The sequence below is a fragment of the Cicer arietinum genome, chromosome 8 (genome assembly GCF_000331145.2).
Source record: "Cicer arietinum cultivar CDC Frontier isolate Library 1 chromosome 8, Cicar.CDCFrontier_v2.0, whole genome shotgun sequence".
Lineage (NCBI taxonomy): Eukaryota > Viridiplantae > Streptophyta > Magnoliopsida > Fabales > Fabaceae > Cicer > Cicer arietinum.
Genome location: NC_021167.2, coordinates 11,062,081 through 11,082,947, shown reverse-complemented (window position 1 = coordinate 11,082,947; position 20,867 = coordinate 11,062,081). Strand labels below are relative to the sequence as shown.

Genomic DNA, 20,867 nt, shown 5'->3' with positions numbered 1-20,867 from the left:
GCTCTTCCAAGTTTTCAATCCATTTGGATGCTCTAATTTTTTCCTAGGTCGCCTTTTTAGGTTTTCAACCTACAAAGCCGTTTTTTCAAAAAAATTTCAAGCATAATATTTTTTGACTACATCTGAATTTACTGGAAGTGGAAATTCCCCTCCATCCATTTCTGCGAGTATTAGAGCTCCCCCTGAGAAATCTTTTTTCACAACATATGGTCCCTTGTAATTCGAAGTCTATTAAGAATCCTTTTTTATGGGCAATATTTTCTTTAACACTAAGTCCCCTTCTTGAAACTCTCGAGGACAACTTTTTTTCTCGTATGCTTTTTTAAGTCTTTTTTGATATTGCTGACCATGACACAGAGCTATCATTCTTTTTTCTTATATGAGATTCAATTGGTCATATCGTAATTGAACTCGCTCTACCTTTTCTAGTTTTGTTTCCATCAAGACTCTGACCAAGGGAATTTCAACTTCAATGAGAAGTATCGCTCCCATTCCATACACTAATGAGAAATAAGTTGCCCTTATTGAGGTGCGAACAAAGGTTTTATAGCCATGTAATGCAAAGGGAATCATTTCATACCAATCCTTATATGTCTCCACCATCTTTTGTACAATCTTCTTGATATTCTTATTTGCTACTTCTACAATCCCATTTATTTTTGGATGATATGACGAAGAATTATAGTGCTGAATTTTAAAACAATCACACAACTCCTTCATTTTATTATTCAGATTGGTCGCATTATCAATGATTATCTTATTTGGCAAGCTATATTGACAAATCAATTCTTTTTTGATGAATCTGACAACTACATTTCTCATCACATTGACATAAGAAACGACTTCAACCCATTTTGTGAAATAATCAATAGCTACTAGGATAAATCGGTAACCAACGAGCCTTGAAGCCTTAGGCTCAATGAGTCCAATAACATCCACCCCCACATTGAAAACGACATAGTGATGTAAAAACATTCAAAGAGGTGGGCAACACATGTTTATCAACATGGATTTGACATTTCTTTACGTAACTAAAGCAATTAGACTCCCTGGTCAATCAATAGTAGTCAATCCTTAAGATTTTTCTTGCAATTGCGTGCGCATTTGCATGAGTTCCAAAAGAACCTTCGTGAACCTCTTGAATGATTTTCTCCGCTTCCGTTTTATCCATACATTTGAGGAGAACCATATCATGATTTTTCTTATAAAGTACATCACCATTTAGGATGAAGTTCATTGACAACCTCCTTAAAACCCTCTTGTCGTTCACTGAAATACCCAACGAATATTCCTTATTCTTAACATATGATTTGATATCATCAAACCATGGCTTGCCATCAGACTCTTGTTTTATCGATAATCAATATGCTGGCTTTTCCTTTTGTTGAATTTTTATGAACGACACATCCTGACCGACTCTTATTTTGAACATTAATGACAATGTGACCAGGGTGTGGGCCAATTGGTTTCTTTCTTGAGGAATATGGTGAAAAGTGATATGTTCGAAATGTTCTACCAATTCTTTGATATGCATATGATACATAATCAATTTAGAATCTCGAATTTCCCACTATCCTTTTGTTTGATGAATGACAAAAAATGAGTCTCCATATACCTTAAGAATTTTCACCTTTGATTCAATGGCTGCTTTAATGGCCATGACACATGCCTCATATTCTACAATATTGTTTGTGCAATTAAAACACAATCTAGCCGTAAATGGAGTGAACTGGTTTTCTGGGGAAATCAAAATTGCTCCAACTCCATGCCCTAATGCATTCGAAGCACCATCGAACACCAACGTCCATTTTTCATTATCAGATGATTCAATCTCTTCAAATAAAGTCATTATACCTTCATCGAAGAATTCACACTACATTGATTGATAATCTTCTACAGGTTGTTGGGTCAAATACTTTGTTAGTGCGCTTCCTTTGATAGCCTTCTGTGTAACATACACCAAGTCGTATTCTGATAACAACATATGCCAACGGGATATACTTCCAGTAAGAGCAGGTTTCTCAAAGATATACTTAATTGAGTCCATTTTAGACACCAACCAAGTTGTATGTCATAACATGTATTGCCTCAAACTACGAGCAGCCCATGCTAATGCGCAACATGTTCGTTCAAGCAGTGAATACCTTGTTTTACAACTGGTGAACTTTTTGCTCAAATAATAAATAACATGATCTTTCTTACCAGATTCATCATGTTGCATTAGTACACAACTCATTGACTCGTCAAGTACTATTAAGTACATAATAAGTGGTTTTCCAGGAACATGAGGCATTGAGATTGGAGGTTTTGACAAGTATTGTTTAATCTTTTCGAAAGCTTTTTAACAATTCTCATCCCATTCAACATTTTGGCCTTTGCGCAACAACTTGAAAATTGGCTCGCATGTAGCGGTTAGATGTGATATGAACTTGACAATGTAGTTCAATCTACCCAAAAAGCCACAAACTTATTTTTCAGTGCGTGGAGCCAATATTTCTTGTATTGCTCTTACTTTATATGAGTCCACCTTTATTCCTTTTTGACTCACAATGAACCCAAGTAACTTGTCTGATCTCACACCAAAAGTGCATTTAGCAGGGTTTAAACGGAGTCTAAATTTTCTTAATCGCACAAATAATTTTTGAAGGTTAACAACATGGTCTTCTTCGGTCCAATATTTTGCAATCATATCGTCCACGTAAACCTCTATCTCCTTATGCATCGTGTCATGAAACAAAGTTACCATTGCTCTTTGATAGATTGCCCCCGCATTCTTCAATCCAAATGACATCATTTTATAATAGAACGTCCCCCATTGTGTAATGAATGTAATTTTCTCCATATCTTCGGGAGCCATCTTGATTTGATTATACCTTAAGAAACCATCCATGAAGGAGAAAAGAGAATATTGAGCAGTGCTATCTACTAGGACATCAATATGAGGCAAAGGAAAATTGTCTTTAGTACTAGCTTTATTTAAATCCCGATAATCAACGCACATTCGAGCCTTTCCATCTTTCTTTGGAATTGAGACAATATTAGCCACCCATTGAGGGTATTTTGCCACTACTAAGAAACCAACATCAAATTGCTTCTTGATCTCTTCTCTAATTTTAAGTGACATACTAGGGCTCATCCTCCTTAGTTGTTGTTTAATTGGAGCACATTCAAGTTTGAGTGGTAGCTTGTGTTCAACTATGTTAGTATCTAGCCCAGGCCTATCCTGATATGACCATGCAAAAACGTCCACATAGTCAGATAAAAGTTTAATCAACTTTTCTCGTTCACTTTCTTTCATAGACATACAAATTTTAATTTCTTTCTTATCATATTCAGTCCCTAAATTGATCACCTCAACAGGTTCTTGATATGGCTGGATTATCTTAGCTTCATTTTCCATTAGCCTTTCTAGTTCTAGGGGAGGCTCACAATCGTCTTCACAATCCTCATCAGCGTGATTAATTGGGAGTTCAAAATTACAAAAAGGAGTTATAGCGTTGTTATTTTCAACAAGTTCATTTTCACCTCTACATTGTTTAAATTAATAAGAAAAGGAACAAGACAATATGAATAAAGATTTCTAAAAAAAGAAAAGAAAAAAACAAAAACAGTTGGAGAATTCAAAATGCATTTATTGATAATAAGTATGGAATTGAAATACATGCGCCCTAATTAGTTATCCTTATAGCCTTGGGGAGAACAAAAGGAGTTAAAATACACAATTACTTTGAACATGAATTAACAAACACGGAAAACTTGATGATCTTTCAATTGTTGGCCTAAAATTTCGAGTGTTTCTTGAATTCAATGGAGTCACCATCAAAATTTATTTTAAAATAGGGAAAGTATTGGGAAAACCTTAAAAATAGAAACAATAAAAATAAAAAATGGTCTTTGAAACCAAATTTTGAGTTCGAGAGTCGATTATGCATAGAGAAGGTATTAGCATCCAACGACATCCGTTAAAATACGCTTACCTATAATTAATTGTGCAAGATTAATATTAACTTAAGTATATTTATTTCTCCTTATTATTAAATATGAATAACAATTATTTTTATTTTTTAATATGATTTTGGAATAAATGTATGCTTAAGAAATAAAGGACAAAAAATATTTTTTTATTAATGTGCTTGACAAGAATATGATCTTGCTCCTACGTATCTCCTAGTGCGATTGAGAAATCAAAGGTATGTAGTTCTTGGTTAGTAAATGCGGATCCGTTGATTGTTTTTTTAAAGAAAATTTGTTTTGTTATAAAAAAATATATATATTTTGATGAGAAAATGGAATGAGCTTGTTTAACTTGAAAAATTATTTTTTTATGCGAGTTTTAGGACTATCAAGCTGTACAACTCGTATATCAAAAACTCAGAATAAAAAGATGTCTCATCTAGTTAATCTTTTTAAGAATATTTTATATCATTTTTTATTTTAAAATTGAGTTTTAAAACCACTAAGTAGTACAACTTCAAACTTGTGTCTCAACAACTCAAAAATTAAAAAAATTACATGTAATTAATCAAATTTAAAAAGTTGATTTTATATTTATTTATTTATAAAAATAAGTTTTAGAATTATCAGGTTGTATAAATTATGTTCTGCTACTCATGGATTAAAAGATGTAATTTCTAGTTAACCTTTAATAATAATTTTTATTTATTAATTTGTTTATGAGTTAAATTTATTAATTTATCTATTAAGATAAGATTTAGAACCATCAAATTGTCGCAACTTGTGTCCTAATAACTCAAAGATTAAAAAAAAATGTCACATTTAGTTAATGTTTAATGAAATATTTGCTTGTTTATTTTTTTTTTTATTTTATGAATTTATATGAACAGATTTTTGTTTTTTTGATTAGAACCCAAGCCCAACTTAACTTAAAAATAATTTTTGATTAGAATCCAAGTCCAACTTAACTTAAAAATAAAAAAAGATTAAAACATAAAACTTAAAACTTTAGTTTCATTTTAAGGGAGATGGCCACGTTACAATTTAAGGGAGGTAGCCACTTGCTGACATAACATAGAGGCAAAAAATAAAGAGAAAATTAAGAAGAACAAAGAAACGACAACAAGGACAACATCATCACATGTTCGAATTTTTAGTCTTATTTTTCTATGTTTCGTTCATTATGTTATCTTAATCTTTGCTCTTACAAAAAAAAATCTATATATTTTTTTAAAACAAAAGTGTGATTGTATGATGAAGATATAGAACAACAGATTTATTGTAGAGGAGAAGAAAAAAAATACCTTGACATTTTATGTTTGTTACTGAATCTCTCTCTGATTTCTTTCCCTTTCTCATTCTTTGTATGTGTTTCTTTTCTATATAAGCAGAGTTAATCTCAGATCTCTTTTTGAAAACAAATGAAGATGTATTGATAGAGTTTTTTTTTTTTCTTCAAATGTTTAATTGCTTTCTTTTTCTGCCTTTGCTTCCCTATTAATTTCAGTTTCTTTTGCTCATAATCTGATTTTTTTTTCTGCACATCTGATCCACATGGTTTTAGCCTATTTGTTTTTATCTGATTATGTTCATCTGCTGGACATAGTTGGTTTGTTGGGCTAAAGAGCATTTTTTATTTGCAGATTTGGTAAATTTGTGCATGATTCAACTACATTTGTCTTTTAGTTTTTTTTTCTGTTTCAAACTCATGTCTCTGATTTGTATCATGTGGATAATGGCTAAGGACAAATGAAATTGCTTTTTCATTAATTAATTTATTACATATCATTTTTGCCATATTTTGTATCAAACCTTTAGTTATAAAATTATCAATTTTACAATGAGTTACAACAAATTAGTTACAACACTTTAACTTATATAATTATGTAGTTAGCTATAAAGTAAGGTTAGTACATCCGGCAGGATAGTGCATCACCAAGACAAGTGCAGCAATAGAGAACAAAACAACAAATAACAGTTGATTTGTTTAAAATTGTAATTTTTTGTGTGTTAATAATTATGAATGCATAATTATATATATATATATATATATATATATATATATATATATATATATATATATATATTAAAGATTTCATAAATATAAATAAAATAAAGACAACATAAAAATTGATATATTATGAATATAATTTAACTGGCCGAACAAGATTGAGGTACTATACTAAGTTAAATCCTTAATTACCTTTTATCATTTGAAATTACAACCCGTGTCTCTTACTTTGCATTGTTAATCATAAAATCACCTTAAAAGTTGTTACTCAAACATGTGTTCTTCTTTTTTTATAACACATAAATTATTTGTTTACAAAAGTATTGAAATAGGTAACATAATCTATTCTGGTGGTGATGATACTTTACTTTCACTTTATTATTTGTTTTAGACTATGTAGACTATTGCACATCACATTTAAAATATGCAACAAAGTTCACCCCACAAGTATGATCATTCATAAAATCACTCATATCTTACTAATTATCTACTTACACCATGTCTTAATATAACATCAGAATGTCTTTAAAGGTACACCACCTATTTGGAGAAGAAGCGTACCAGGAGAAAACGAGGACTGCCCAACAGGTGGTAGAATAACATGACCCATCCGCCTTTTACATATGAAGTGAACGAGGAACCATTTCCAAAGCGATTCTGATTACAACTATTGAGGAGTATACTGCGAAATTAGATCCCAAGAGCATGTGACTTCATTTAACGCTTGAATTGCACCCAAAAATTTCTGAATGTTAGTTGTTTTCATAAGGTTGGTTTGGAATAGTAAAATGGACGGATACAAAAGACTCTCATTTTTATTTATTTATTATTATTAGTAATGTGTTAAATATATTTTTATTTTATTTCGATAATTTTTTATATGGTTGTTACTATTATTATTATTATATTTTCATTCAATTATTATTTTTAAAAAGTATATATGTGTCTAATATGAAGTTAATATTTAGGTTTTTAATAGGCTTCGATTGAAAACAACATGTTTTCCATCTAACCAACTATAGTGATAGAAAAAAAAAAACGGATACCTCTCTTTCTCAATCTAACTACTCATAACAACTTCTATGTGAGAAAGAAAGAAATTAGAAAATGTTTAGGAGAAAAAAAAAGGAAGAAATTCAAGAAAATCTCTAAAAGAGTTAGTGATTCATCCATTCAAGTCAAAACTCTTTAATGATGATCATATTAACTTTGTCTAACTATTTTTCTTTGTTAGTAAAACAAAATCCTTTCTTGATCTTTTGAAAAAAATAAATTGATCTTTATGGTAAAGTTGTTATTGTTGTTAATAGTCAAAAAAATTGATTTTAGTAAATGACTTTATGATGATAGATAATTTTAAAAATGGTGTTTGATATTATTATTATTATAGTGTAGGAAAATTATTTTTAATTTTAAAAGTAAAATTGTGATATGCAATTTATTTTCTTAGAAGTGATCTTGATTTTCTTATGATATTGATATAAAACATATTTTGATTAGAGAAAACGTTTATCTATGTCAAAAATTAATTTTCATCTGGTAAAAGTCGTTATAAAGACTAGATTGTGTTTTAATCAATAGAAGTAGTTATTGCCTAAAAACTCAATTTTTATTTGGTTAAAATTTTATATTGTGATAGTTTGAGTGTTGAAGAAACTTTTAGCAACTTTATTGATGTTAATAATAACACTGTTTTTGGGAAATAATAAATTGGTTGAAAGTTGTTGTCATAATTATTTTTTAAGAATATTAAAATTGTGATTTTTATTAGACAATTGTGTGGATGTTGTGTTGATTTATAAAATAAAAAACAATTTTACGATAGAGTTGTTAATTTGTTTTGTAATAATTAAAATAAATTTTGTGTTGAAGTGTCGTTAATTTTTATTATTAAATTTTTGGAAGTGAACTAAGGAAGTCTTAGAGATTCTTGATGTTTCTTATATTAGAATTTTAGTCCAAAATAAATATTTAAAAAATTACATATTTCCTTTATTTTATTGAATTTGCTATGAGTCACTTGTGTCAAATATAGACTCAATATCTTTTTATTGTTACTTGTTTGTGTGCTTGCAAATTTGAGAGAATTGATATCTTTTAAAATATAAAGAAATTGTTTATCTTTCACCTTAAGCCAACACCAAATCTTTAATATGAATTAGGGATATATGAGTTTTGACACTAAGTGAGTAGTAAATTAATTTGTGAAGTTGTAATTTTTTTGGAGCAAAGACCGCTACATATGAACCTTAATAACGACACTCATAACGGTAATGTCATCACTCCATTCATTTTCCTACTTGACTTATATGTGATATAAATGTACTTTGATGTTGTGTATTGGTTCTGTTTGTGTGCTATCTTCAAAATAGTTGTTATATGATACATTGTTATAATGGTTGTGTTTGACATGTTCAAATTGTGGAAAATAAACGTAATATGATATGTTGTTATAATGGTTGTGTTTGACATGTCGTGGTTATTAAAGGTGATGACTTTGTGTCTAAACCAAGTTGATTTAGGACAAAGTTGAATGATTTTAGACGCTCTGGTTGAGTGATTTATTTTGCTACTAACTAAGATGATGACATTCATACATGCATTGGTGGCCTGAACCTAGTCACGAGTATGTGACGACAGTTCATTGCAAAGACAATGTGATTTAGAAAAATATTCAATGGTGGGGTACTGAACGTGAAACTCTGTAGAGCATTTGTCCAATGGTGGGACTCTTTGCTCTACAGGGTGGTGATATTCTGTAATCATGCATTGACATATAATCTAACAAATATGATTTGTGCATTTTGGTTGATTTGTATCTTTGAATATGTATCTTTATATTTATAATTTCATTAGTTTATGTCTCGAAAAAGCATAATGTTACAGGGTATGTACAACATTGCATAACAATGTTAATGTGCATTAGTTATTAATTGTGTCTTTTAGCGAATATAGTGTTATTTTAGCGAATAAGTTATTAATTATGTCTTTCGCTAAAATATGGACAATTTAAAAATTAAGGAGCGAAGCTTAAAGATTTGAAAGCCAAGAAGTACTTGTTTCAAGCTATTGATTAACCAATTTGGAAACTATTATGCCAAAAAAAAAACACCTCCAAAAGAATCTACGATTTTATGAAGCGTAAGTATCACGGAAACGCACGAGCCAAACGTTCAATTCTTTCGGAGTTGAGGAAAGATTTTGTGACTTTGGAGATGAAGACTAGTGAGTCAATTACTAATTACTTATCTTGTGTTATGGTTATTGCAAACAAGATGATAATTCACATTAAAGAGATGCAAGATGTCACCATTGTTGAAAAGATTATCATATTCTTATCTAAAAATTTCAACTACATTGTTTATGCTATTTAAGAATCTAAGAATACAAATACTCTCTCCCTTGATGAACTTCATAGTTCTTTGATTGTTCACGAACAAAAATTTCACAAGCCTCGTGGTAAGGAGCATGCTTTGAAAATTGTTTCCTAAACTGGCAAAGGGGTGCAATAGGTAAGGAAAGGAAAAGGAAGAGTGAATTGTGATACAATTAAATGTTCAAGTGTCCTAAACTTGGTCATTTCAAGAATATATCCCTGAATTGGAATAAGGAAGCATATTATGCAAAGCTTATTGAAGATCAAACCATGTTGCTTATGATTCATGCTGAATTTCAGGAAAATGATAAAGATGATACTTTGCTCTTGCATTTTGGTTGTTCTAATCACATGAGTGGAAATAAAATATGGTTTATCAAGTTAGATGAGACGTTTAATCAAGTCATGAAACTTGGCAATAATTCAAGAATGCAGGTGGTAAGAAAGGGAAATGTTAAGCTTAAGTTGAATGGTGTACCTTAGCTTATCTCATATGTCAAGAATAATCTATTGAGTATAGGACAATTGCAAGAAAGGAGTCTGAGTGTAGTGTTTGAATTTGGAAAATGTAAGATATGTCATCCTAAAAAGGGGTTGATTCTGGAAATTGGTATTGTCAAAAATAGAATGTTCAAATTTCTTGCATAGTTTGTCTCCCAATCCAGTGATGTTTGTTTCCAAACTACAAGCGATGATTTGTCATATCTATGGCATTGTAGATATCAACACTTCAGTCTAATAGGATTGAAGATACTAGAGAATAAATATAAGTGAAATGATTTCCACATTTGTCTAATTCAATCAAATGGTGTGGAGCTTGTATGGGGGAAAATAACATACGGACTAAATTCTAAAGCAAAGCTAGTGGAGAGCCAACAATAAGTTAGCTTTAATTCATGCTGATATTTGTGAACCTATCACACCTTCTTCAAACAACAACAAGAGGTAATTATTGCGCTTTATAGACCACTTCACTAGAAAGTTTTAAAAGTATGGTTGAAAAGGAGACTGATTTAAAGATCAAGTGTCTTAAAACTAATACAAGGGGATATTCACTTCATATGAATTCAATAAGTTTTGCCAAGATTATGGAATAAAAAGTCAACTTACCACTACATATATCCCTCAACAAAATGGGGTAGCAGAGAGAAAGAATATAACAATTATAAATATGGTGAGATCTCAGTTATGTGAAAATGGAGTTTCAAAGAAAAAAACAATTGCTAGAAGCAGTTTACTAGACAATCTATGTTTTGAATAGGTCTCCTACCTTGCTTGTGAAAGATAAGACTCAATAAGAAGCTTGAAGTAGTAGCAAACCTTCATTATCACACTTTAAGGTGTTTGGCTACATTGGCCATGTTCATGTCCTAGATGCTAAGAGAATAAAGCATGAAAGCAAGTGTTGAAAGTGTGTCTTACTTGGAGTAACTGATGAATAATTGTGTTGGAACCAAGTTGGTTTTATACTTAGAGTTTTGATGTAAACAAAAGTATTTTATGAGAACAATATATTTGACTTCACAAAGCATGAAAGAAGATTCGTGTTTTTGAAGACAATCTAAAATAAGATATGATTCAGATTTATAATTGAAGAAAATATTTGACCAAGTTGACATAAATATTTGATCAAGATTTATTACAAGAATATATGAATTATTTACAAAAAGATTTGATCAAGATTTATCTACAAGAAGATATAAATTATTTACAAGAAGATTTGATCAAGATTTATTACAAGAAGATTTGATCAAGATTTATCACAAGAAAATATGAATTATTTACAAGAAGATTTGATCAAGATTTATCTACAAGAAGATATGAATTATTTACTAGAAGATTTGATCAAGATTCATCACAAAAAGATATAAATTATTTACAAAAAGATATGATCAAAAATTGTTTACAAGAAGAAACACTCACAGGAAGATACATTTATTATTTGAAAAAATATGATTTAGATTTTGACAAAGGACAAAATACTGAATTGGACTTAGTCACATTCCTACTTATGAAAGTTCAAGAACCGGTACAATACTATGTTTCCGCTCAGATCAAAGCAAACAATAGGATGAAAGTTTCATTTGAAGAATTTGCAAAAGGAATCTTAACAAAATACAAACAGTATCAATTTAAAGAATTTACAAACTCAATCTTAACAAAATGAAAATAGTATCAATTTGAAGAATTAACAAACTCAATCTAAATAAAATAAGAACATAATCAATCTAGAAGGATTAAATAACATATTATCAAAAAGCATCTTGCTTAGAAGTATTTTTGAATTAGATCATTGTTGATCAAGCTAGGAATAAAAATGCAATTCATAATTATAAGGACTAAATTGAAGCCCTAGTTTTATCTACAAATAGGTACTCAAGGCAAAAAATGAAAATCATCAAAAAATCAGAAAAGAGTAGAAGAACTTGTTCGAATGAGAAATATTTTAAAGAAAGATACACTTGTTTGAATGAGAAATATTTTCTGAGTGTTTTTTTTATAGCGCGATAGTCATTGTTATAACCAGCTTGTTAGAAGTAACTACTTAAAGTCCAAACCCTTGTATTCAAATCTGATAGTGGTGTTAGTGTGCCTTCAACAATCTAGGATTTTCATATTGTATGGAGAAGACTTGGATGGTAGAGTCAAGGTGTGTGTTCCTCAAAAGTCTGGGGTTGACAGACTGTTTGAGAAGACTGGCTTGGTGGGTCAAATGTTTTTTGTAATTCAAGCTGTTGAATTAGTTGATTAAATCCTTTTGAGTGAAGGGACTTGATGTAGCCAAGTTAGTGGTGAACCAGACTAAATTACTTGTATCACTTTCTTCCTGCACTCCTTAGTTTTGTTATTGCTTCTACTCCATTTAAATCATCAAGTCCGAACCAGTTTAATCAAATAATGAAAAAATTATCAACTCAGTAAAACACAATTCAACGCCGTTCTCGTGTTTGTACCTTCATATAAGATATTTGATCATGCTGGACAAAAGATTATAATTAGTAGGGATGTAATTTTTTAAGAAGTTGAACAATGGAACTGGGACAACAAGTACAAAGAAGAAATTGACGTGGACTTAGATTGGGGTGAAAATGATCAAGTCATGGATACAAAAGAGTATAGTGGGAGCAGTGTAGAGGAGATTGAACATGCACTAGAGATAGATAATAATGAAGGTAGAAACAGAAGACCTCTAGGTTAGCTTGATGATTATAAAAGTCGTTAAGGACTTTCAGATGAAGAAGCTAACATGGCATGAATTGATAATGCATGCTCAAAAAAGCTATGAAATTGCAGTGAAAAATGCTGAATGGAGACAAACCATTGATGTTGAGATAGTTTCCATTGAAAAGAACAAGACAAGACATGGGAATTGATTGACTTGCGGGGATTAAAGAAGACAGGTGTCAAATGGATTTACAAGACTAAGCTCAATGAGCTTGGACATGTAGACAAGTACAAAGCAAGGCTGGTGGTAAAATGGTATGAACAAAAATATGGTATTGATTACATAAAATCTTTTGCTCCTATCAGCAGATTAGATACCATAAGAATGACATTACTTTTACAGCTCAAAAAGATTGGAACTTATATCACCTTGATGTAAAGTCAACATTTCTATATAGAAATTTGTCAAAAGAAGTCTATATGGAACAACCAAAGGGTTATGTGAAGAAGGGCAATGAAGATAAAGTCTACAAGTTGCACAAGGCCTTATATGGCTTAAAACAAGCTCCCAGAGTTTGGCTGAATCGAATTGAAGCATATTTCATACAAGAAGACTTTCAAGCTAGCAAAAATTAACAAACCTTATTTCTGAAGCTTGGCAGAAAATGTGGAATTCTAATTGTAAGAATATATGTAGATGACTTAATGTATACTAGCAATGATGAAGAAATGACTCGTGAATTCAGAAATTCAATTCAATGAAAAAGGAATTTGTCGTGATTGACTTAAAAAATGAATTATTTCCTTGAAATTGAAGTCAATCAAGGATATGAAGGTGTGTATATAAGTCAAAGGAAATAATATATTGTGGAAATATTATAAGGATTTGACAAGTATAATAATAATATAGTAAATGCGCCTATGATTCCTAGTTCTAAGTTAAGGAAGGATGAGCAAGGAGAAAAGGTGGATGAAATAATTATAAAAAATTGGTTTGAAGTCTTGTGTACATGACAATGACTAGACTTGGCATGAATCTGATAAGAAGATACATAAGTAATATCACTTAACCTTATCTACAAGCTTCAAAGAGAATAATAAGGTACCTACATGGAACTGTGAATTTTGGAATCATCTACAAGAAAGGATGAAATGTTGATGATAGGAGAAGTACTTCAGACTGTGTTTGTATTGAGCAGTGGTGCAATTGTTTGGTCATCTAAAAAGAAATTTATGTTACTCTATCCACAATTGAAGCCGAGTTTGTAGCAGAAACATGTCAAACAGTTTAGATGAAGAAAGGTACCTACAGGACAATGACTAGACTTGGCATGAATCTGATAAGAAGATACATAAGTAATATCACTTAACCTTATCTACAAGCTTCAAAGAGAATAATAAGGTACCTACAGGGAACTGTGAATTTTGAAATCATCTACAAGAGAGGATGGAATGTTGATGATAGGAGAAGTACTTCAGACTATGTTTGTATTGAGCAGTAGTGCAATTGTTTGGTCATCTAAAAAGAAATTTATGTTACTCTATCCACAATTGAAGCCGAGTTTGTAGCAGAAACATGTCAAACAGTTTAGATGAAGAAAATTCTAAAGGAGTTGTAACAGACACACGAAGATAGCAATATCACAATCATCTTATGTGATAATATCTCAACAATAAAGTTATCAATGAATCAAATTCTCCATGGAATAAACAATCATATTAATGTGAGATATCACTGTTTTAGAGAATTTGTTAAAGCTGAATTGGTCAAAAGATCAAGTGGCTCACTTATTGACTAAGCCATTGAGTATTGAATGTTTTCTTAAGCTTAGAAATCAACTAGGCATGTGTGAAATACCTATAGTAAACTCATTCCTTCTCAAGCTCTGCCTCCCAAGAAAGCAGCCTGCACCTCAACCTTACCATGCCAAAACATAATACTACTACCATCACCCAACCTCTGTTTCCAAAGATCTTTAAACCAATCAAAATGAGACATATTTCCAAATCCCAAAACCACCAAATAGGTCCTTCGCACACAACACCCTGCTAAGGCACACAACCAATTTTACAAATTTCCATATTTAAAAACAAGTTCATTCCAAATAGCTTTATTTTGTAGTCATGAACACAACGCCACAACCATTTTGAAAGAAAAACCAATTAAAAACCTCCAAATTCTTCACACCTAGTTAGTTAGTTCACTTTCAGTTTTTTATTAAATTTTCATGTGTAATGTGATGACTCTATATAAGTTATTGTATTTTCATTCAATAAATAAGAAGTATCATTTTCATTCACCTTAACAGTGTAATGGTTGGCAGAAGCACATAAAGCTGGTTTATTTTTATAACTGGTGCGTGTGACATGATGCAAGTTTGAACTGATGCTGCGTAACAACACTTAGTTGGGTCACAATATACACAATTATACACAGAGTGCCACTTAAATGGGGTGGTTGGATGCATATGAAAGTGGATATCGGTATAATTTTTTGTCTTAGAAAAAATAATAAATACCACTGTAATACAATTGCAATGTTTTGTATTCAACACTGAGACAAGACGTTTAACCACAACTCAAGCCGGTAAATAAGTAAAAGAAGAAAAATAGAAGATTTTATTTGCATAGCAAACTCACGTACACACTCAAGTGTTTCTATTACAAGAGTGATCATACATTAAAAAAAAACATTTAAAAGCACCAAATAAAAGCCAGCATATAGGCAACCACAACACACAAGTAAAAACAAACTATGCCTCAATTTAATTAAAACTGATTAATTAATCTCATCCCCTCTTCAACCAAATCTTCCAAAACAGATTTCTTACTATTTACCACATTACATTTAGCACGAATTTCACCTTGATTTCCAGTCAAAACATCCAACTGACTAACCTTTAAAAAAGCATCAACAAACTTCTCAAAGAACAAATTCTGATTAACAGCAAAGTCATTAACCAACCCTTTTGTCCTCTTATCATTAATCAAATCTTGATCAGATGTAAACAAACCTTGTTTATTCATCAAATCAAGATAATATTTGTTATCAAACACTGTCGGTGTTCTAATGTCTAAATTCGCAACATTACCTGAATTTGCATTAGGACAAGTCGATTTAAGGTTTTTTGCTAAAGTTTTGTCCATTGTGGGGTCCACAACAGGGGAAAGTCTGTTGAAGAATGTACCACAGTGCGCACGACCGAATGTGTGTGCACCTGATAAAGCAACAACGTCTGTAACATCAAGGTTTTTAGGTGCAAATGTGTTGAGTGTTACAGTTGTTGTGTTGAAGGGTGATGGAAGATTGCTTGTTCCTTTTGTGTTAAAGCTTAGGCCATCTTTTCTTCCTAGTGGAACTGGATAATCCGGTCCTCCTGACTGTTCAAACAAAAATTAAACTCATCTCATTAATGAAAAATGTGCAACTATATATAGAAAATATATTCGGACACAAAATTTGACCACCGACAGAGTATTTAAATACGATTTGTATCATGATAAATCTCTTTTTCAAGAATTTTAACATTGTTGTATTCATTTAATTTTTGACACAGAACTTCTAATTAAGTTGACAGAAACATGAACTATCTGAGTAGATAATACGGGTATAAAATTATTTGTATTTTTTTTTTTTGACAGATTGATTTAATTTATGTTTATAATAAAATGTTAATTCTCACACTAGTATTTCTAGCCTTTGTTGTTAATTTTCTCACAAACAACAAAATCTAATACCACCAACTTTTTTTTTTCTCTTTGATTGAGCCTATAGGACGAAGCTATATATTAGTCAATGGTGTTACACGTAAAAGATGCTTTTGAATTTATTTTATTTTATAACTATTCATCGACAGATAGATTGGCATCATTTTCTCTAGTCTCAACAAAAATTAACTTAATCCTTATCTACTTTTCTTAAAGCTCTGTAAAATATATATGTATTTTAGAAAAAGCTTCGTACTTTAAGATAAAGCATATTTAAAAAGCTGTGTTAAAATTGTTTATATATTTTATTTTAGGAAAAGCATAGTTAGAAAATTGATGATAATTATAACCTTTATATTATATAAACATATGGGTGGTCTTGTGTACTGTATAATTATTTATTAAGTGAAATAAAATTATTTTAATGGAAAAAGGAGTGATCAAAAGTTTAAGGATTTGTATAGGACAAAAGAATTGTTCAATAAAAAAGGACAAAAGTTAATTGTTTGAAGATAATGATTAAAGGTTTACTATAAAGTCTTGCAAGTCTTTAAGATATTCTAGGGTAGGGTTCCAGCAATCTTCTTTTGAATATTTGAACAAAACGAAAGAGTTTGAGTCGATGAGTTTTAGTTAAAGAGTTTTAATTAAATATAAAATTATTCCAAAAAATTTGAGTTAAAATAATAATTAAAATTATTTGTAATTAAATTTTTTTTGTTTTTAATTAAATTTTGAATTACTATATCTTTATTTTATGAAAATTACAACATTCAAAAAACCTTAAACAAATCGTTAATCAAGTAACACAATTTTGATGCACTGTCTAAAGAATTTATCGATCAATAATAATCTTGAAAACCGAGATATCTAGTAAATTAAAGTAATCCAAAATCAGTTTAAATATATTTTTTTCCTGAAAAATATATAATTTTTTCTACAAAAATGATATCAGTTGTTTTACTTTCACAAGTTTGTCTAGAAATACGCCTACCCAGGCAACATTTCCTAGTCTTCAAAATTATATAGTTTTTACTTTGAATTTTTGTTGTTTTATTATAAATGTTTTTACGTTGGAATTAGTTTCTATAATTGGTAGATCATTTGATTTTTAGTATCTCAAGTACGGAATTGATAGAGACTAAAATAAATATAAAATATATATAAAGATTGTTATATTTCAATTGGCAAATGAAAGAATATTAATATATAATAATTCGAATTCAAATCCTATAAACTATTTGATAAAAAATATGTAAATTAATTATAACATTAACAAATTTTATATTAACTAAAACAAAACAACAACAAAATGGTCACAAAATCAATGACCAATATTAATTAGTAGAGAAAAAGTGAAAGGAGTAAAGAGTTTACTAGAAAAACGGCATCACGACCAGCCAAGACAGTAATGTCTGCGCAAGAAACGATCCTTCCACATTCTTTATGAACAAGAGCCCTAATGTTGTCAATGGTCTGTAAGGCTTCAGTTCTCATGCCTCCATTGGCTGGTTGGTCCCTTTCTCCTGGGCTCCCATCTAGTAGCACTGATCCATCACATCCCTATATCAACAATTCAGTTCTTTGTGAAAACGTTTTTTTTTTTTTTTCTTGTTAATTTTATTCATAAACAATATTATTAAATAAAATATTTTTTGCGGTGATCTAAGTTTGTATCCACTTTGTTTATATGAGTTTATTTGTGGTGTTCGACTACATAAAAAAAAATATTTATAAAACTAAAAACACACCGTACTTTTTTAAGTATAAGTGTTAATCTAAAAAAAAAATATAAATGGAGACTGATGCAAACATTACACATTTTTTAAAACAAAAATTTACTCGTTTTCTTTTTATTTTCGCAGCTTTTAATATTTTTCTTATCATTAGTATATATTATTATTATTATTATTATTATTATTATTATTATTATTATTATTATTATTATTATTATTATTATTATTTTGTATTTAATTACCTGAACAAAGCAATCGTGGAAGAAAATGCGAAGTAAGCCAGGAGCTTGACCATTGTCCTGTTTGAACACTTTTTGAAGTTGGGTTCTCACAATGGTTTCAAGATTGGGACATGTTTTGGAAAAGAAAGAGTAGGACAACCCCTTCACTATTGGGACATTGGTTTGTGCCTCATAGGCATGAAAGTGTGAAGCAAATAAAATAGAAGATATCGAGAGGAAAGTATAGAAAGGAATGGTGGAAGCACTATTTTTACCCATCTTTTGTTTGAGAATGATTTAAGATTACATGTTTGGGTAGTTATTTATAGAAAAGAGGAGACGGCTTTTCGGTTGTTCCCCCACACTATTAAGAAAAGTTAGTACAACAATCAATAAGATTTTTATAGCATAAAAATTATATTATTAAATTATATTATTAAATTAAATTATCAATAATCTAATGATATATTATATATGAGTAAGTTCATTAAATTTTTAAGTTTATATTTTTGTTCTATTTTAAAATAATTAATATTCAATAATTAAGTTTATTTTTTCTGTTACACCACTCTATGTCATTCTTCATCGTCTTTCTACTTTGTTTTACATTAAGAATTAAAGACGAAAAGTTCATTAAGAATCAAAGATGAAACATTTATTAAGAATCAAATGTGAACCTGGAAAACGACGGCGCAACGATGACGACGCGTGATCGACGACAACGACGTAAACACGCGTAAATTGAGAGTGAGATAAAGAAAAAATCTTCTCAAAGTAGTGGAAGAATGGTGAAAAGTTCTTTTCACTACGGTGGAAAGACGGTGGAGGAGATTGATTTCATTTAGTGGTGGAGCGATTTCGCGAGAGAAAGAAAATGAGTTTTGAATTTTTAGATTGATAACGATTTTAATTTAATTAAAATATAAAAAATTAGAAAAATAATTCATTAAATTTAAGGTATTAATCTCAAAAGAACATTGGTACAAATAACTTAGTCTTTTTAATATATAATATATAGAAGCTGATATAGGGCAAAGTAACACATTTATTATTAAAAAATTAAGAGTACCTATACTCCCTTAGTACCATAGAAATTGTCCAATTAATGTATTTATTTTATGGATTAATATTTCCAAAAAAATCTTTGTTTTTGAACTTAACTTTTTATATTTAAGACAAAGTAATAGCATTAATAAAAAGTGTGTTTAAAAGATAATAATAAATGTACGAAATAAATTGAAATGATACTTATATTTAGACACATTTTTGTTCTCGAATTATATTTATAATTAAGGATAGAGTAGAGTATTTGTTAATAATATAATTTTTTATTCTTTTTATAAAGTTTAATAGTATAAAGCTGAGAGTTGAACATATGCATTTTGGAGAAAATTCTACATAGTGAGGTCCAGTGCATATAAGTTGTTAATTGTTGACTGGCCTTTGAGATTTATTTATCTAGTTGTTTTTCTACTCAAATCTAGCTTATTGAGAGAAGGACATATCCATTTTAACTTAGTATCTGATTGGTAATACTAATAAACTAATTCATAGTTTATAAAATTAACTTAAAATTTGTTTGGATCAAATTTGACATGTTTGGTTAACAAATTCTTTTATATGGATTTAGATTTTTTGAGATGTTATTTTAATTAAAGTTTAAGTTTATAACTTAATTTTTTTTTTATGTTATTCTACTTATTTTATTATTTTAATTTTATTTTTTATAAAATATTATATAACTATCTCATTCATCACTCCCTCACGTTATTTGCTAAGTTCTTCATCTTCTTTATAATTTTTTTTCAAAAATTCATTTTTATTTTATAAAGATCCTTTACCAAACAAAACAATTTGATTAAGGTTATTGTCATATTTTTCTTTCAATAAGATTTTTATCCCTTTTTACTGGCCACATTCTCCAATTATTTGTAATTGAAAATTTGCTTGAGGGTTTGGAATTGTAATTTTTGATTTTATCAAGTTTTGAATTATATTTGTTATAAAGTTATTGATTATTTTGTTTTTGTCTTGAGTCCTTAAAATTCATAAACGACAAACACCAAAAGAGTAAGAAATTGTGAGGGAGAGAACAAATGTGAGAGAGGAAGAGAATTTGCTCCAAAATTCAAATTTTATTTTAAAATGTTTTTAATATTTCCAAAATAAAATATATCTAAATTAAATAATTATGTTTTTTTTTCATTTTATATTTATGAAATCTAAATTTACCAAATACTTTAATTTCAATATACTAATTTTGCAGCTATAAGTCATCAATGATCGGTTATCAGTTATAAGTTAACTTTTTAGCTATCAACTAACTTATAACTTAATTTTATTAAATAGAACATTAATCATTTTAATAAATTTGCAACTAACATCTTTTAAAGAATGATACATGTTTAATAAATGAGACGAGAGAAAGTTGTAATGGAAGAGATGAGATGAAAATAGAGATATGTTTGGTTCAAAAGATATAAACGGATAAATTTTAAATGGTTTTGTGTTTGGTTCAATGAGATGAGATTAATTTTAAATGCATAGTTTTAAGATCGTCTTAATATTTTTAGAGGCTCTTATCGAATCTAAAAACATTGAACCCTAATAAAATATACAATCTAATAGATTACCAACAAACAATTTATTAATAATATTACAAATTACAAAATTGAGTTACTAAAATTTAAAACCCT

General features: G+C 29.4%; 1 protein-coding gene across 1 annotated transcript; it reads right to left on the bottom strand.

Annotated features, from left to right (window-relative positions):
• Nucleotides 1–15,098: 15,098 nt before the first annotated feature.
• On the bottom strand, nt 15,099–18,479 carry LOC101506508 (peroxidase 12-like). The gene is made up of 3 exons (XM_004515046.3): nt 18,193–18,479; nt 17,592–17,777; nt 15,099–15,887 (listed from the first exon to the last, which is right to left on the bottom strand). Exons 1-3 carry the CDS (start codon nt 18,448–18,450, stop codon nt 15,276–15,278), a joined length of 1,056 nt encoding a protein of 351 aa, XP_004515103.1. The 5' UTR covers nt 18,451–18,479; the 3' UTR covers nt 15,099–15,275.
• Between the last annotated feature and the right edge of the window lie 2,388 nt (nt 18,480–20,867).

Excerpts from the sequence above, each read along its gene's own strand:
- LOC101506508 (XM_004515046.3), bottom strand. The coding sequence starts at position 18,450 with ATGGGTAAAAATAGTGCTTCCACCATTCCTTTCTATACTTTCCTCTCG. Across the intron at positions 17,778-18,192 it reads TCCACGATTGCTTTGTTCAG|GGATGTGATGGATCAGTGCT; the intron begins GTAATTAAATAC and ends TTGTTGATATAG. Across the intron at positions 15,888-17,591 it reads GTCGTGATGCCGTTTTTCTA|TCAGGAGGACCGGATTATCC; the intron begins GTAAACTCTTTA and ends TTGTTTGAACAG.